This window comes from Saccopteryx bilineata, chromosome 2, assembly GCF_036850765.1.
Source record: "Saccopteryx bilineata isolate mSacBil1 chromosome 2, mSacBil1_pri_phased_curated, whole genome shotgun sequence".
In the NCBI taxonomy this organism is placed as follows: domain Eukaryota; kingdom Metazoa; phylum Chordata; class Mammalia; order Chiroptera; family Emballonuridae; genus Saccopteryx; species Saccopteryx bilineata.
The window spans coordinates 308,857,159-308,870,668 of NC_089491.1; the positions used below are offsets into that span (position 1 = coordinate 308,857,159).

General features: G+C 46.4%; 1 protein-coding gene across 1 annotated transcript; it reads right to left on the reverse strand.

Moving 5' to 3' along the window:
* Positions 1-626: 626 nt before the first annotated feature.
* Positions 627-11,671, reverse strand: SLAMF8 (SLAM family member 8). The gene is made up of 5 exons (XM_066255173.1): positions 11,500-11,671; positions 8,212-8,538; positions 3,458-3,763; positions 3,274-3,375; positions 627-1,611 (listed from the first exon to the last, which is right to left on the reverse strand). The coding sequence occupies exons 1-5, from the start codon at positions 11,588-11,590 to the stop codon at positions 1,547-1,549; spliced, it is 891 nt and encodes a 296-aa protein (XP_066111270.1). The 5' UTR covers positions 11,591-11,671; the 3' UTR covers positions 627-1,546.
* Between the last annotated feature and the right edge of the window lie 1,839 nt (positions 11,672-13,510).

The following is a 13,510-nucleotide window of genomic DNA, read 5'->3' on the forward strand; positions in this document are numbered from 1 at the left end:
ATACTGCAGAGCTTTTCTAGAAAGAATCACTCAATGACAGTATTTTCCAAAGATGGCCACTATAATTGCTTCCATCCAACATGTTCTTCTTTCATAGTGATCTTGACCATCTTCCCACTGAGTTGTAGTATCTTTACCCTCCCCCCTTGAACTTGGCTGGATCTTCTGTCCTCGCATCTGAAAATGAGTCTGCCAGATGCCAGGATGCCTCAACACACTTCCCCTTCATAATTTTTCTTCTGCTTCACTTTTCCTGTCTCTTTCCTCCTCAGCCTCAACTACAGACATCCATCTTGAGCTGAGCTGCATTTTTTCAAGTTGTACAAAAACTTCCTGTTTGCTGGGGAAAATTTAATATTTTTTTCCTGGTCACTATGCTAGACAGTGAGGAGAGAATCTCAAATTCCACCTCTAGACCCTGTTGCCTGATGGTCAACAAAGATGGTTGTCTATGAAAAAGGTGTTACCTGTAAAATGGCACCCATCCCAACCATAAAATATCAACCACCCCTTGACTCTCTATACCTGTAAATTACCTTTGAGGGCCATGAACTCAGATGGCCTGAAAGAAAAGAGAAACCCTTGTCCCTCTTCTACCACATTAACCCATTTTTAGACCTTTTCTCATGATAATGCCTTGGTTATCAGAAAGCATCAGGGTATCAAACTGTAGAAGCTGGGGCTCTGGCTGGGACTGGGGCTGGAAGTTGGTGATTCCGACAATTATAGTTAGTTCAGAGGTCTAATGTCTTCTAAAGCCTGGGACCCAGGCTAGAGGCATCCTCTGGTACAAGTTGGTTAATTACTCTGTCCTGGCTATCATAACAAGGTACCAGTGACTGGGTGTCTTAAACATCAGACATTTATTTTCTCACAGTTCTGGAGGCCGAAAGTCTGAGATGATGTGTCAGCTGGTTTGGTTTCTCCTGAGGCCTCACTCTTTGGTTTGCAGATGGCTTTATTCTCTCTGTGTCTTTTAATGGCTGTTTGTGTGTGTGTGTGTGTGTGTGTGTGTCTGGTGTTTCTCTTTTTATAAGGACCCAGGCATATTGGATTAAGGCCCTATTCCAAATTCTTCAGTTAATCTTAATGATCTCTTTAAAGGCCCTAACTCCATATAGTCATATTTTGAGATATCAAGGGTTAGGACTTCAACATGTAAATTTTGAGGGAACAAATTCAGTTCATAACAATAGTTCATGAACAGTGGTGGGAAGTGAATGCCCTGGATAATCACTGTGGGTCCTGGAGAATATCCAGCATCATTTAGTGAATAGCCTCCTAGGCTCATCTTACTGAGACCAATGCCAGGACGTGTAGCAAGGGGGGAGGAAAGGAGGGGGCTGTGAAATGTCATGCCAGTGTTTTCTGTCCTCCTAATGTGACAGCTGCCCAGGCTGATCCCGGGAAGTGGGATAGAGTCTCGTGAGAGGCACAAGGACCATGGTAGTTTCCAGGCACCAACTATGTCTCAGACCACCATGTGTCTGGGCAGCGTGGTTCCTCATGATCCAGTGTCCATTTACTTTCTCCGTCATGGCAGACCCTACTCAAGGGTGTTTTCTGTCTCTAGAGCCCCTCCATCAGCACAGACATCCTTCTTCTTTTTTCCTGTCAAGGAAATAAGAAAGAAGGTTACTCCTCCAATGTTCGGAATCTTAGCATCCTTGGCCTGGCCCAAGGTCTCTAAAGCTCAATTGTCCTGGTCCAAGATTACCTCAGATAAAAAATTCCCAAAGTTTATCCTGGTTTTTCATGACCCTAGAAAATGAGATGGTTCAAGGACAGGAAGTTCTTTCTAATGTCTAGCCTTCCTCTGCAACTATGCCATACATTTAGCTGTAAAAAGTGTAGAAAGTTAGAGCTGGGATGGAGCTAGTTAGTTTATTAGCTAGAAGCCACATGGCAGGGCCTGGGCCAGCCTCTGGTCTCTCTGTGAGGAGACTTTCTGCTGTGTTTTTTTCATTCCCTCTTGGTGGCCAACACAATTCCTTTCTGAACCTTAAAAACATTAGGCTGAATGAAAAAAGTCAGTTACAAAGGACCACATAGTGCATTTTCCAGAAGAGACAGTGTACAGACAGAAAGTAGATAACTGGCTGCCTAGGTCTGGAGGGCAAAGAAGGATTATGAAGTGATGGCTAAGTAGTTTGGGGGTTTCTTTTGGGAATAATAAAAATGTTCTGAAATTGATTGTGGTGATGGATACACAAATCTGTGAAAAAAAGCCACTGAATTGTACACACTTTAAATAGGTGAATTATATGGTATGTAGATTATATTTCAATAAAACTGTTAAAAAGATGCTCTTTTACTGACTTCTACTTTCTTATCATAAATCCTGGGAACTGTCTGGGCAGACAGGGCCCCTGCGTGGAGTGCAACCTCAGCTGCTCTCCCCTCCTGCCCCAGGAAAAGAATACACAAGAGCCAGTCATCTATCCCATCTCTGTGTTGAGTGGCTGAGGTCTCAAGCCTCCTTCTCCTTGCTGACGCACTTACTCCTCACTGGGGCCAGTAAGCCCATACAGCTGGGATGCTATATGGCCATAAAGCCCACGCCAGTGGGGGGGTTTCTTTGAGGGGCAGGGCATTTTGGGGCAAAGGCGGGCTGATGGGTCTAGAGCTCAGAACATGGCTGACCTTTGAGTTTACTTTTTCTTCTTCTCCTCAAGAAGGAGGCCCTATCAGCTCCTGGCCAGAGAAGTACTTTGCTCAGGGAGCATTTCTAAGGCAGCCATGACTAGGGATTCAACTAGACTTTCACTCAACAAACCTTTATTGATACCAGCTCTGTAACTGGAACTATTGCTAGGTACTTAGTGGTGACCTAGCCTTTGCTTTTGAACAACTGAGAATTTAGTGGAAGAGTAAGTGCAGTAAGTACTGTGAGAGGGGTAAGCAATGGACATTAAAGGCAAGATGCTAATCTGGTCTGGAGGTGGGGAAGAAGGTCAGGAATAATTCCTGAAGCAGGCACACCTTAAAGATTGTGTAGGAGATAACCCAATGAAGGAGTTGAGTAAGAAATCATGGAAACTGTTTCAGACAGGAAAAAAGGAATGTGTAAGAGAATAGTTCATTTGCAGTACCACAAAAGAAACTTCAAATCTAATTGGAGGCCAGAATACAAGATGGAGACTGCCAAGAGATAAGGTAGGAGAGGTAAGGAGGGCAGAGCATCTGAAGAAACTAGGAGGAGGTCCAAACTCTGCCCTCCTCTCCAGTGGATTCAGCTCCTCCACCTCCCTCCAGCATGTACAGAACTCCCACCTGAGCAGGGGCCCCAGTGCCAGGCAGAGAGGAGACCAACTAGGATCAGGAGCAGCAAGACAGTCACCACCAGCAGCAGCACATCTTTATAGGAGGCCTTCCCTGGTGCAGGACATGGAGGGGGCAGGGTCAGAGATGGACTTGATCTTCACCATCCCACACTGACCCTCTGCCCATAGCATACCTGCCTCGTGATGGCAGCTCTCCCAGGGGGTGACCACAGTTGAGTTCCAGCTGACAGGGTTGGAGACAATGCAGGAATAGGCTATGCGCTTGTCTCCTGGTCCCAGTGAAACCCTCAGCACCTGTCCATCCATGAGGGGGCCATGTGGCTTGATACCAAAGTCAATGGTCTCCTCCTGTTGCCAGGTATAATTTATGTCACTGATGTTGGGGACCCAACAGGACAGGAATGCCTGGCATGTCTTGGGGGGCTGAGCATCCTCAGATACAGCAGTGAACACTTGTACAATGGGCCTGGGTACTGCATCTGGGCAAGAACAGTAGAGCAGGTGTGGGTTACAGGGATGCTAGGCAAGGCCCACAGCCCAGGCTCTGGAATCCATGAAGGGTGAGATGCCACCTCTGACTAGTCTGTTCTTACTCCAAAACCTTGTCTGGCTTCCAACTGACCACAGAACAAAAGCTGAATTCTTTTTTTTGCATTTTTCTGAAGCTGGAAACAGGGAGAGACAGTCAGACAGACTTCCGCATGCGCCCGACCAGGGTCCACCTGGCACGCTCACCATGGGGTGACGCTCTGCCCACCAGGAGGCGATGCTCTGCCCATCCTGGGCGTGGCCATGTTGCGACCAGAGCCACTCTAGCGCCTGAGGCAGAGGCCACAGAGCCATCCCCAGCGCCCGGGCCATCTTTGCTCCAATGGAGCCTTGGCTGCGGGAGGGGAAGAGAGAAACAGAGAGGAAGGGGGGGGGAGGGGTGGAGAAGCAAATGGGCGCTTCTCCTGTGTGCCCTGGCCAGGAATTGAACCCGGGTCCTCCGTACGCTAGGCCGACGCTCTACTGCTGAGCCAACCGGCCAGGGCCCAAAAGCTGAATTCTTAATCTGGGATTCAAAATCCTTCATAAAATGGTTGATAACAACCTCTTCAGCTATCCCTCCTGTGGGTCCTCCTCACCTATCTTAATTAATTTCTAGTTTTCTCAATCATGTCATGCTTCTTTTCCATGCTTTAATATGTCTCAGCTGTGTATATATACCTTTTCCTTCTTGTCCTCCTAGAGAACTCCCGGGCTCAGCTTGGAACATTGCTTGCTGCCCTTAGTATGAAGCCTTCCCTGATGCTCCAGGTGTGGTTCTGAGCTCTATAAACCCTCTGTGTGTACCTTATCAGAGCACCTTTCTCATGATATATCAGTCAGAGAGACAGTGAGCATTTATTAAGTCATGCAAAAAATATACATTTCTGGAATTTTGGAGCTTATTTTGGTGATGAAAACAAATACTGACAAGTAATTATAAATAATTAAGAAAATAATTACAATGTTGCAAAATGCTGTGAAGGGGCTCTGTCTTATTATCTCCATAACCCTCACTATCTAGGACAGGGGTCGGGAACCTATGGCTTGTGAGCCAGATGTGGCTCTTTTGATGACTGCATTTGGCTTGCAGACAAATCTTTAATAAAAACAATAATCACATTAAAAATATAAAACATTCTCATGTATTACAATCCATTCATTTCCTACCACTCATGTTCATGGTTGTGTGTGGCTGGAGCCAATCACAGCTGTCTCTGGGACAACACCAAATTTTTATTGGATAATGTGTAATGTACATGGGTCATTGTATGGTTCTCATGGAATTACATTTTAAAATATGTGGTGTTTATGGATCTCTCAGCCAAAAAGCTTCCCAACCTCTGATCTAGGTGCTCAGCTATCTGGGCCATTGAACAAATTGGTGTCCTAGTATCCTATGTCATGGCCTTTTCTATATAGGTTGATGGGTAACTCCTGAGTCTCCGTGGCAATGGGGGCCAGTGGGAAAGCATTCTGGCTCAGTGTCTGACAATATTCCAAAGTCAAGCAAAGTAAACATCACTAATGCCAGCTCAATACAGAAAAAGAAAATTTGTTGTTCACACTAATAGTAAACAAAGATTAAAGGGGTAGATATGTACACTACTTAACAAGGACAAGTTGCTTTCAAATATGATGGGCACAGTAAAAACATCACTGACATTTCTAGTAACTAATCTGCTAATTCAAATCCTTTATCTATTATCAAAGTAGAGCTCCTAAGGATGGCTGTTTGGCAGCTTTGTGCAATTAGTTCTAATCAAGCTATGCATTTGGAAGCAATAAAACAGAAATTTCCTTAAAATCTGTAAAGCAGATGCTGAGAACAAGGCATTTTCGAGCTTAGTAGTGTGGGTGCTGCATATATTATCACATTCAGTGTCCTTATGTGTGGCAGCTGAGGCTCAGAATAAGGGAGCAGCTCCAGGGCTGCCTGTATGTTGTACAGGTTGTTCACTGCACAAGGGCATTGGCTAAGGGGGTACCAGGTGAAGGTGGGGGTGCTACATTCCAGCCAACACTCTGCTTGCCAGACTATACACCTGGTTCAGGGATGATGCATCCAGAAGGGCACCCACCTAATTGCCTCTCATACCCTGAGTGGCATAGCTGAGGGAAGCCAGTTAGCTGTCTCAGGGTGGGGGATGTCTCTCTCCTCCCAATTTGCTACTGCCTTTCTCTCCTTCATTGTTTCCATCTTCCTAGCTGTCACCCATTCTTAAATCTGAACATTTTCCTTTCTTCTACTCTACCAAATTTCTAAGGTTTTATTGAAATTGTGTTTTGGAGTCACTCACATCATTTCCAAGCCATTAGGTAGATAAGTGAGAACTAGAAGGCCATTTTTCTTGACCAGCAGAAATATAGTGGAAATGGTGGAGGTGGAGGTAGAAGGAGAGGTAGAGATACTGGTAGAAGTGATGGAGGAGGCAGAGATGGAGGTATAGGTGGTAGTGGTGGTGGAAACAGTCAACATGAAGGTGGAGGTGATGGTGGGGGTCATGGAGATAGAGGTACAGGTGATAGTGGAGGTGGAAGCAGAGATAGTGATAGTGGTAGAGGTGATGATGGTGGTGGTGGTGATGATGATGGTGTTGGTGGTGACGGTGGTCGAGGTGATTGTGAAAGTGGAGAAGGTGGAGGTTGTGACAGTGGTAGAGGTGATGGTGGGGGCGGTGGTGGGAGTGGAGGGGTTGATGGTGGTGATGGTAGAGGTGATTGTGAAAGTAGAGAAGGTGGAGGTTGTGATAGTGGTGGAGGTGATGATGAAGGAGGTGATGGTGGTGGTGGTGGAGGCGGTGGTGGGAGTGGAAGGGTGATGGTGGTAATGGTGGAGGCGGTGGTGGGAGTGGAGGGGTTGATGGTGGTGATGGTGGAGGTGATTGTGAAAGTGGAGATGGTGGAGGTTGTGATAGTGGTGGAGGTGATAGATGAAGGAAGTGATGGTGGTGGAGGTGGAGACGGTGGTGGGAGTGGAGGGGTGATGGTGGTAGGGCGATGGAGGAGGTAGATAGTGGAGATAGAGGTAGAGGTGGAGGTAACAGCGGATGTGGAGGTAGAGGTTGTGATAGTGGTAGAGGTGATGATGGAGGTGGAGTTGTGGTAGATGTTGAGATGGTAATAGCTGGTAGAGGTTATGATAAAGGTGGTTGTGATAAAGGTGGATGTGAAATTTCTAGAAAGAAAGACCCTTTCTGTCCTCAGTAAATTCAGCCTCCCTAGCTGAGGTGCTGAATGGAGTTGCATGGAAACCCAGGCAGACTCACTTGGAACAGAGCTCTGCCTGGTTGAGCTAGGCTAACCCACAGAACTGTGAGAATTAAAAATAACTGTTTTAAGCCAATAAGGTTTGGAATGGTTTGCTTTGCAACAGTGAATGACTGAAAGAACCCAGTAATGTTATATAGTTAAAATCTCTAAATATATTTGAAAGAATTCTTTTAAAAATAGAGAGCAATTTTTTTGTACTTTTAACTACAGTTGAATTATAATTTAATTTTTTTTGGGGAGGAGGTTTGTATTTTTCTGAAGCCAGGGAGGCAGTCAGACAGACTCCCACATGCGCCCGACCAGGATCCACCCGGCATACCCACCAGGGGGCGATGCTCTGCCCATCCGGGGCGTCACTCTGTTGCGACCAGAGCCACTCTAGTGCCTGAGGCAGAGGCCACAGAGCCATCCTCAGCGCCCGGGCAAACTTTGCTCCAATGGAGCCTCGGCTGCAGGAGGGGAAGAGAGAGACAGAGAGGAAGGAGAGGGGGAGGGGTGGAGAAGCAGATGGGCGCTTCTCCTGTGTGCCCTGGCCGGGAATCGAACCCAGGACTCCTGCACACCAGGCCGACACTCTACCACTGAGCCAACTGGCCAGGGCCAATTTAATTTTTAATAAAAATATTGTATCATAATTTAATGCGCAATACTTTTTCCCTTTTAGTGGTACATAAAATAATGGCACATTATAATATGATACCTTTGAATGGATGAAGTATAGACCAGCTTCTGTCCTAGATGCTTTTCCAAGCACCATTATATTTCACTCTTTTGAACATCTATGTAGTAATATCATGATGCCCGTTTTTCTAGGCAGAAGGCAAATGTTGGAATTAAGCATTTTGTCCAAGGCCACTGAGCTAAGAAAATATCACGTTGGGGCTCAGACAAGGACTATAGGGGGCAGAGCTGAGCTGCTCCAGATAGAAGCTCACCTGGGAGAATAGGAGGGGTTTTCTTAGATGTGGCTGCTAGAAAAGAGCTGGACTCTGAATCAGCCACAAAGTCAGAGGCCCAAGGTTTCTGGAACCCAGTTCTCCAGCTCCCAGGACTTAGGATGCCTCTCCAGGGCTTTGTGTGTGTGTGTAGGGGAACGGGGCAACAAGACAGTGTCAGGCACACTCACCATATACCTTGAGCTGCAGGATCTGGGTCCAGGTCTGACCTCCAGTGTCCACTAGCAATACAGAGAAGTTGCCATTGTCTCCAGACTCCAGTGGTTGGAGCTCTAGGCTCAGGTTGCTGTGCAGCTGGGTTCGGCCCAGGAAACAGGAGTGGTACAGAGTCTCCAGGGAGCCCCGAAAATATGTGGCCAGAAGCTCCTCTGAAGGCCAGAGAGATCTCCAGATGGCCTCTCGAACTTGAAAGCCAGGGTGGTGCTCTGCCATAAGCAGCACCGAGCCCCCCACCTGGCCCTGCACTTGGACACCAGTAACTGCAACAGGACGTGGTGCTGCAAGGACAAAGTCATGTCACTCTGCCTGCTGCAAGCTCCTCGTATCTCTCTTGCATGCAGCATGAAGCAAATAAGGCTCCTCTCCCCACACTCCCTCCACCCCAACTGAGAACGCACTGTGTCAGGGGCTAGGAATAAAACAATAAGGAAGAGAATTTGGTACCTGTGATCATAGAGTTCACAGAGGAAACCAGACTCTCTTTTTTTTTTTGCATTTTTCCGAAGCTGGAAAGGGGGAGGCAGTCAGACAGACTCCCGCATGCACCCAACCGGGATCCACCCGGCATGCCCACCAGGGGGCGATGCTCTGCCCATCTGGGGTGTTGCTCAGTTGCATCCAGAGCCATCCTAGTGCCTGAGGCAGAGGTCACAGAGCCATCCTCAGCGCCTGGGCCATCTTTGCTACAATGGAGCCTCGGCTGCGGGAGGGTAAGAGAGAGACAGAGAGGAAGGAGACGGGGAGGGGTGGAGAAGCAGATGGGCGCTTCTCCTGTGTGCCCTGGCCGGGAACTGAACCCGGGACTCCTGCATGCCAGGCCAACGCTCTATCACTGAGCCAACCGGCCAGTGCCAAGGAAACCAGACTCTTAAGCAAGCAATTAAAATATACTAAGTTATATACCATAATGGAAGAAAGGAGAGTGCTCTGGGAGAATACAGGCAGGGTGTTAAAATGATCGCACTTGGCCTTGAGGGGTTCAGTTAAGCTGAGGCCCAAAGGAGAAGTGAATCAGTCAAGCCAAGCAGAGAGCTGCCTGGAGGGGGTAAGAAAAATGTTACAGGCAGAGGCAACAGCATGTACAAAGGCCTGGAGGGTGAGAGCATGGTGCACAGGGAACTGAAAGTAGTTCTCTGCAGGGGGAATAAGCAATTGTATTGCAGAGTTAGAGGGAACCAGATTATATAGGGCCCCGAAAGTGGCACTGGCATATGGGCTTTATGTTTAGAGCAATGGGGGGGGGGGAGAATAGAATAGGTTTTAAATAAGGGAGTAACAGGATTAGATGCACTTTAGAAAGATCACTCCAGCAGAGGGGCAGAGGATGCATTGTAAGTGAGGCAAGACTGAGGCTGCTTCTATTAATCCAAAGGTGAGTGATGAAAATTTGTATTGTGGGGAGCAACTGGGATGGGGAGGAACTGAGAGAGAAAAAGATGCATCAACAGTGGGATCTAGTAAGAGACTGGATCTGAGGAGTGAAGGAGAAAGGAGACAAGGATGGCTCCCAGGTCCTTCTGTGATCCAGAACAGCAGGAGAACATAATGGGCATAGGGGGAGATGGCAGGTTGCTGAATGTTGCTGGGAACGTATTGAGTTTGAAATGCGTGGGTGATGACTCTGCTTGAGGTACTCCCTGCCTTCTTCAATGGATAATTTCTGCTCATCCTTGAAGACAAGTTTACCTAACCTCCCTCATCTATCTTTGCAGGCTACACACTTCTTCTTAGCGTTTTCTCAGCAGCCTGGGGCCACTGCTATTAATTGGCCTAATCTCTAATGTCATTGCCTGTTTATGAGTCAGTGTCTCCCACTAGCCTGCAAGTTCCTCTTTTCATCTTTGCATTCCCAGTGCCCACCACTGTTCAGGAGAAGGATATAGAAGCTCAGTAAATTTTACTGAACAAATGGCAGAATTTGCTGACTTACCTTGTTCCTGGCACAGTGATGGGTGCAGGGGTGCAGAGCAGAGTAAGAGCAGACGTGGAACATACCCAAGTGCTGGGAGTTTGGTTAAGGACACATGTTCTGGATGTTCCCTCAGCCAACCACTGGTAACTGGTAGCCCCTTGTCTGCCTCACTGCCCTCCCTGGCTCAATTATCTCAGGCTTGGTTTGGCAATGTCTTCAGGTAAATGCAGAGTGAAGAAATAAGATAGAGAAGGAATAGTACTGGATGTCCGTCAAGACTCCTAGGTTCTATTCTGCTCTGCTGTGCCCAGAATAAGTGGTGTGACCTTTAGCTATCACCCTCCTTTCTGGGATTCCACTGTCCCATTCATAAAACAAGGGGGTCCACCAATCAGTTGCACTCATCTCATTTACCATTAAAAGCCTTTTGGAAAATTATTTTTACCCCTCACAGTCAAATTTGAGATTTTTGAACCAAACAGTTTTCTCTTTTTGAGGGATTTCCTTCACGTATTGAGAAATGTTGAAATCTACAGAGCTGTTGGAGCCCAAAGGGTCAGAGACTCGGGGGAAACACTGGACAAAGTCATCTCCAAGTCACTGTGAGTCTGAAGTAAACAAAGGTGTCTTTGTCATTGCCACACCCCAAGACTCCTGTCCCCTGGCCTTGCAGTGCTGACCCGTGTCACACTGAGCACTTCTTAACCAAGGAAGGGAAGTCAGGCACCAGACAGAATGGAAGGATTGCCCAGTGCTGAAGAGACCCAGTAGGCAAGCATCCCATCACACCATGATCAGCCACTTCAGGTCCACACGTGTCACATTAACTTGTTCTCGCCTCTCATCCCTATTTAGCATCCACCTCCCCTTACACAGACTTCAGGAAGGGTCTCTGCTTCCCACAGACCGTTGGAAAAACATCCTCATATTGAAAAAGCCTTGCTCTACTCTGCACTCCCCTACTGTCCCCAGACTATATTTAGAATTCTCATGTGTTAACACTGCCAGACCCTTATCATTTTCACAGCCATTTCTTTACAAACTACTGGTACTAACAGCTTCAACTTTAATTGCCCTGGGTCATAAAACAGCTTGAGTCTCCTAGACATGAATTCTTCCAGTGCTGTTGCCTGCTTCCACCCAAGACCCTGCATCTCTTTGCCTCTGCTTAGTTTTCAGTGATGCCCCCAACCTTGCTTCAGTCTTTCCTACCTCTTCTCAGCTCTTGGGTTCTCACTTGGGATGAGGGGGCCTGATCAGATACTTGACAAGGGGCAACTGAAGGGGTTAGCTCTTTGAGGATAGGCCACTCACCTGTCCAACTTACCTGCCCAGAGAAGCAAACTCCACAGAGACCACACAGCCATTCTTCTCCAGAGACGTAGGCAAATTCCTTTGACAACCGAAATCCAAAACATCTTAGTTCAAGTGGATGCACGGAAGGAACTGTAGTCTTTTTGGAAAGTCCAATGTTCAGAAAGAGGAGTCTTGACTCATAATAAAATGTTCTGAAACTGAAAACATCCAGAGTGAAGTGGAAGTTGGCCTCTCAGGGTTCCTTCAGGAACTGTTTCTTGTAAATCAGTCTCTTTCATGTGCCTTTGGTTGGCCATACAATCTCAGACCACAGGCACCCCCACAGAAGCCCACATCCTATCCTCGGACACATACACACTCTCTCTCTATCGCTTTTTCTCCGCCTCCCTCCAGGACTCCCTGCAATCAACCTTGCCCTGACTGGTTGCAGCCTCAGAGAGCCCTTTAAACTGCAATTCATTGTCACTTCTCTGCTTAAAATCCCTCCACAGCATCCTGCAAGACAAAGGCTAAATTCTTGGTTTAGCATACAAGGCTTTACAAAGTCTCACTCCAGCTTGCCTCTCTGGGCTGGTCACCCATGTCCATTCTACTCTGTAGTTACACCAAGCTACAAGCTAGAACAGCCTCTTCTCACACCTATCAATCACACACTTCTAAGGCATTGGCTTGTTCCACCACCAGGCTTGCTGGTCCATTTATCCTTCTGGACTTGGCAGCATCATGCAATCAACCAGGTTCCCAATCAGGCTTTCTCAACCATAGGCAGAGTGAAGAATCCTCTCTTCTTAGCACACTGTTTTGTTTTGTAACAATTTTCTGTCTCCACAGCCAGCAAGGTCTTCTATTCATTTCTTTTTTTAGCCTATTTATTTAAAATTTTTAAAAAATTTTATTGATTTTAACTTATTGTTTTTACATAGATTCAAGTGTCCCACCTAATATATCTCCCCCAACCCCGTGTTTCCCTCAACCTCCCCCTTGCCCTCTCCCCCCAACGCCACCCCTCCTTCCCTCCAGGATATGCTTTTCTGCTTTCTATAATGCTGTGTTATGTGTATATAATTTCACCAATCTCTTTCCCTTCTCTGATCCCATTCTCTCATCCCCTTTCCCTCTGACTGCTTTCCCTCTGGTCCCTTTGATCCTGCCTCTGCCTCTATTCAATTCCTCAGTTCACATTGTTCATTGGATTCCTCAAATGAGTGAGGTCATGATATTTTTCTTTCTCTGCCTGGCTTATTTCACTTAGCATAATAGTCTTCAGGTCCATCGATATTGTCACAAAAGGTAAGACTGCCTTCTTTTTCACAGCTGCGTAGTATTCCATTGTGTATATGTGTCACATCTTTTTTATCCACTCATCCACTGATGGACACTTAGGCTGTTTCCAGATCTTGGCTATTGTGAACAATGCTGCAATAAACATGGGGGTGCACTTCTTTTGAATCAGTGATTTGGTATTCTTAGGATATATTCCTAAAAGTGGGATAGCTGGGTCAAAAGGCAGTTCCATTTTTAATTTTTTTAGAAATCTCTATACTTTTTCCACAGTGGCTGCACCAGTCTGCATTCCCACCAGCAGTGCAGGAGGGTTCCCTTTTCTCCACATCCTCGCCAGCACTTATTATGTGTTGTTTTGTTAATGAGCACTGTTCTGACAGGTGTGAGGTGGTATCTCATTGTGGTTTTAATTTACATTTCTCTAATGATTAGTGATGTTGAACATTTTTTCATCTGCCTATTGGCCATCTGTATGTCCTCTTTGGAGAAGTGTCTATTCATTTCTTTTGCCCATTTTTTAATTGGATTGTTTACCTTCCTGGTGTTGAGTTTCACAAGTTCTTTATAAATTTTGGTTATTAACCCCTTATCAGACGTATTGTCGAATATGTTCTCCCATTGTGTGGTTTGTTTTTTTATTTTGTTCATATTATCTTTAGCTGTGCAAAAGTTTTTTAGTTGATATAGTCCCATTTGTTCATTCTGTCCTTTATTTCACTTACTGTGGAGATAAATCA

Excerpts from the sequence above, each read along its gene's own strand:
- SLAMF8 (XM_066255173.1), bottom strand. The coding sequence starts at position 11,590 with ATGTTTTGGATTTCGGTTGTCAAAGGAATTTGCCTACGTCTCTGGAGA. Across the intron at positions 3,376-3,457 it reads GAGCTGCCATCACGAGGCAG|GGAAGGCCTCCTATAAAGAT; the intron begins GTATGCTATGGG and ends GTCCTGCACCAG. Across the intron at positions 1,612-3,273 it reads GCACTGGGGCCCCTGCTCAG|GAAAAAAGAAGAAGGATGTC; the intron begins GTGGGAGTTCTG and ends TTTCCTTGACAG.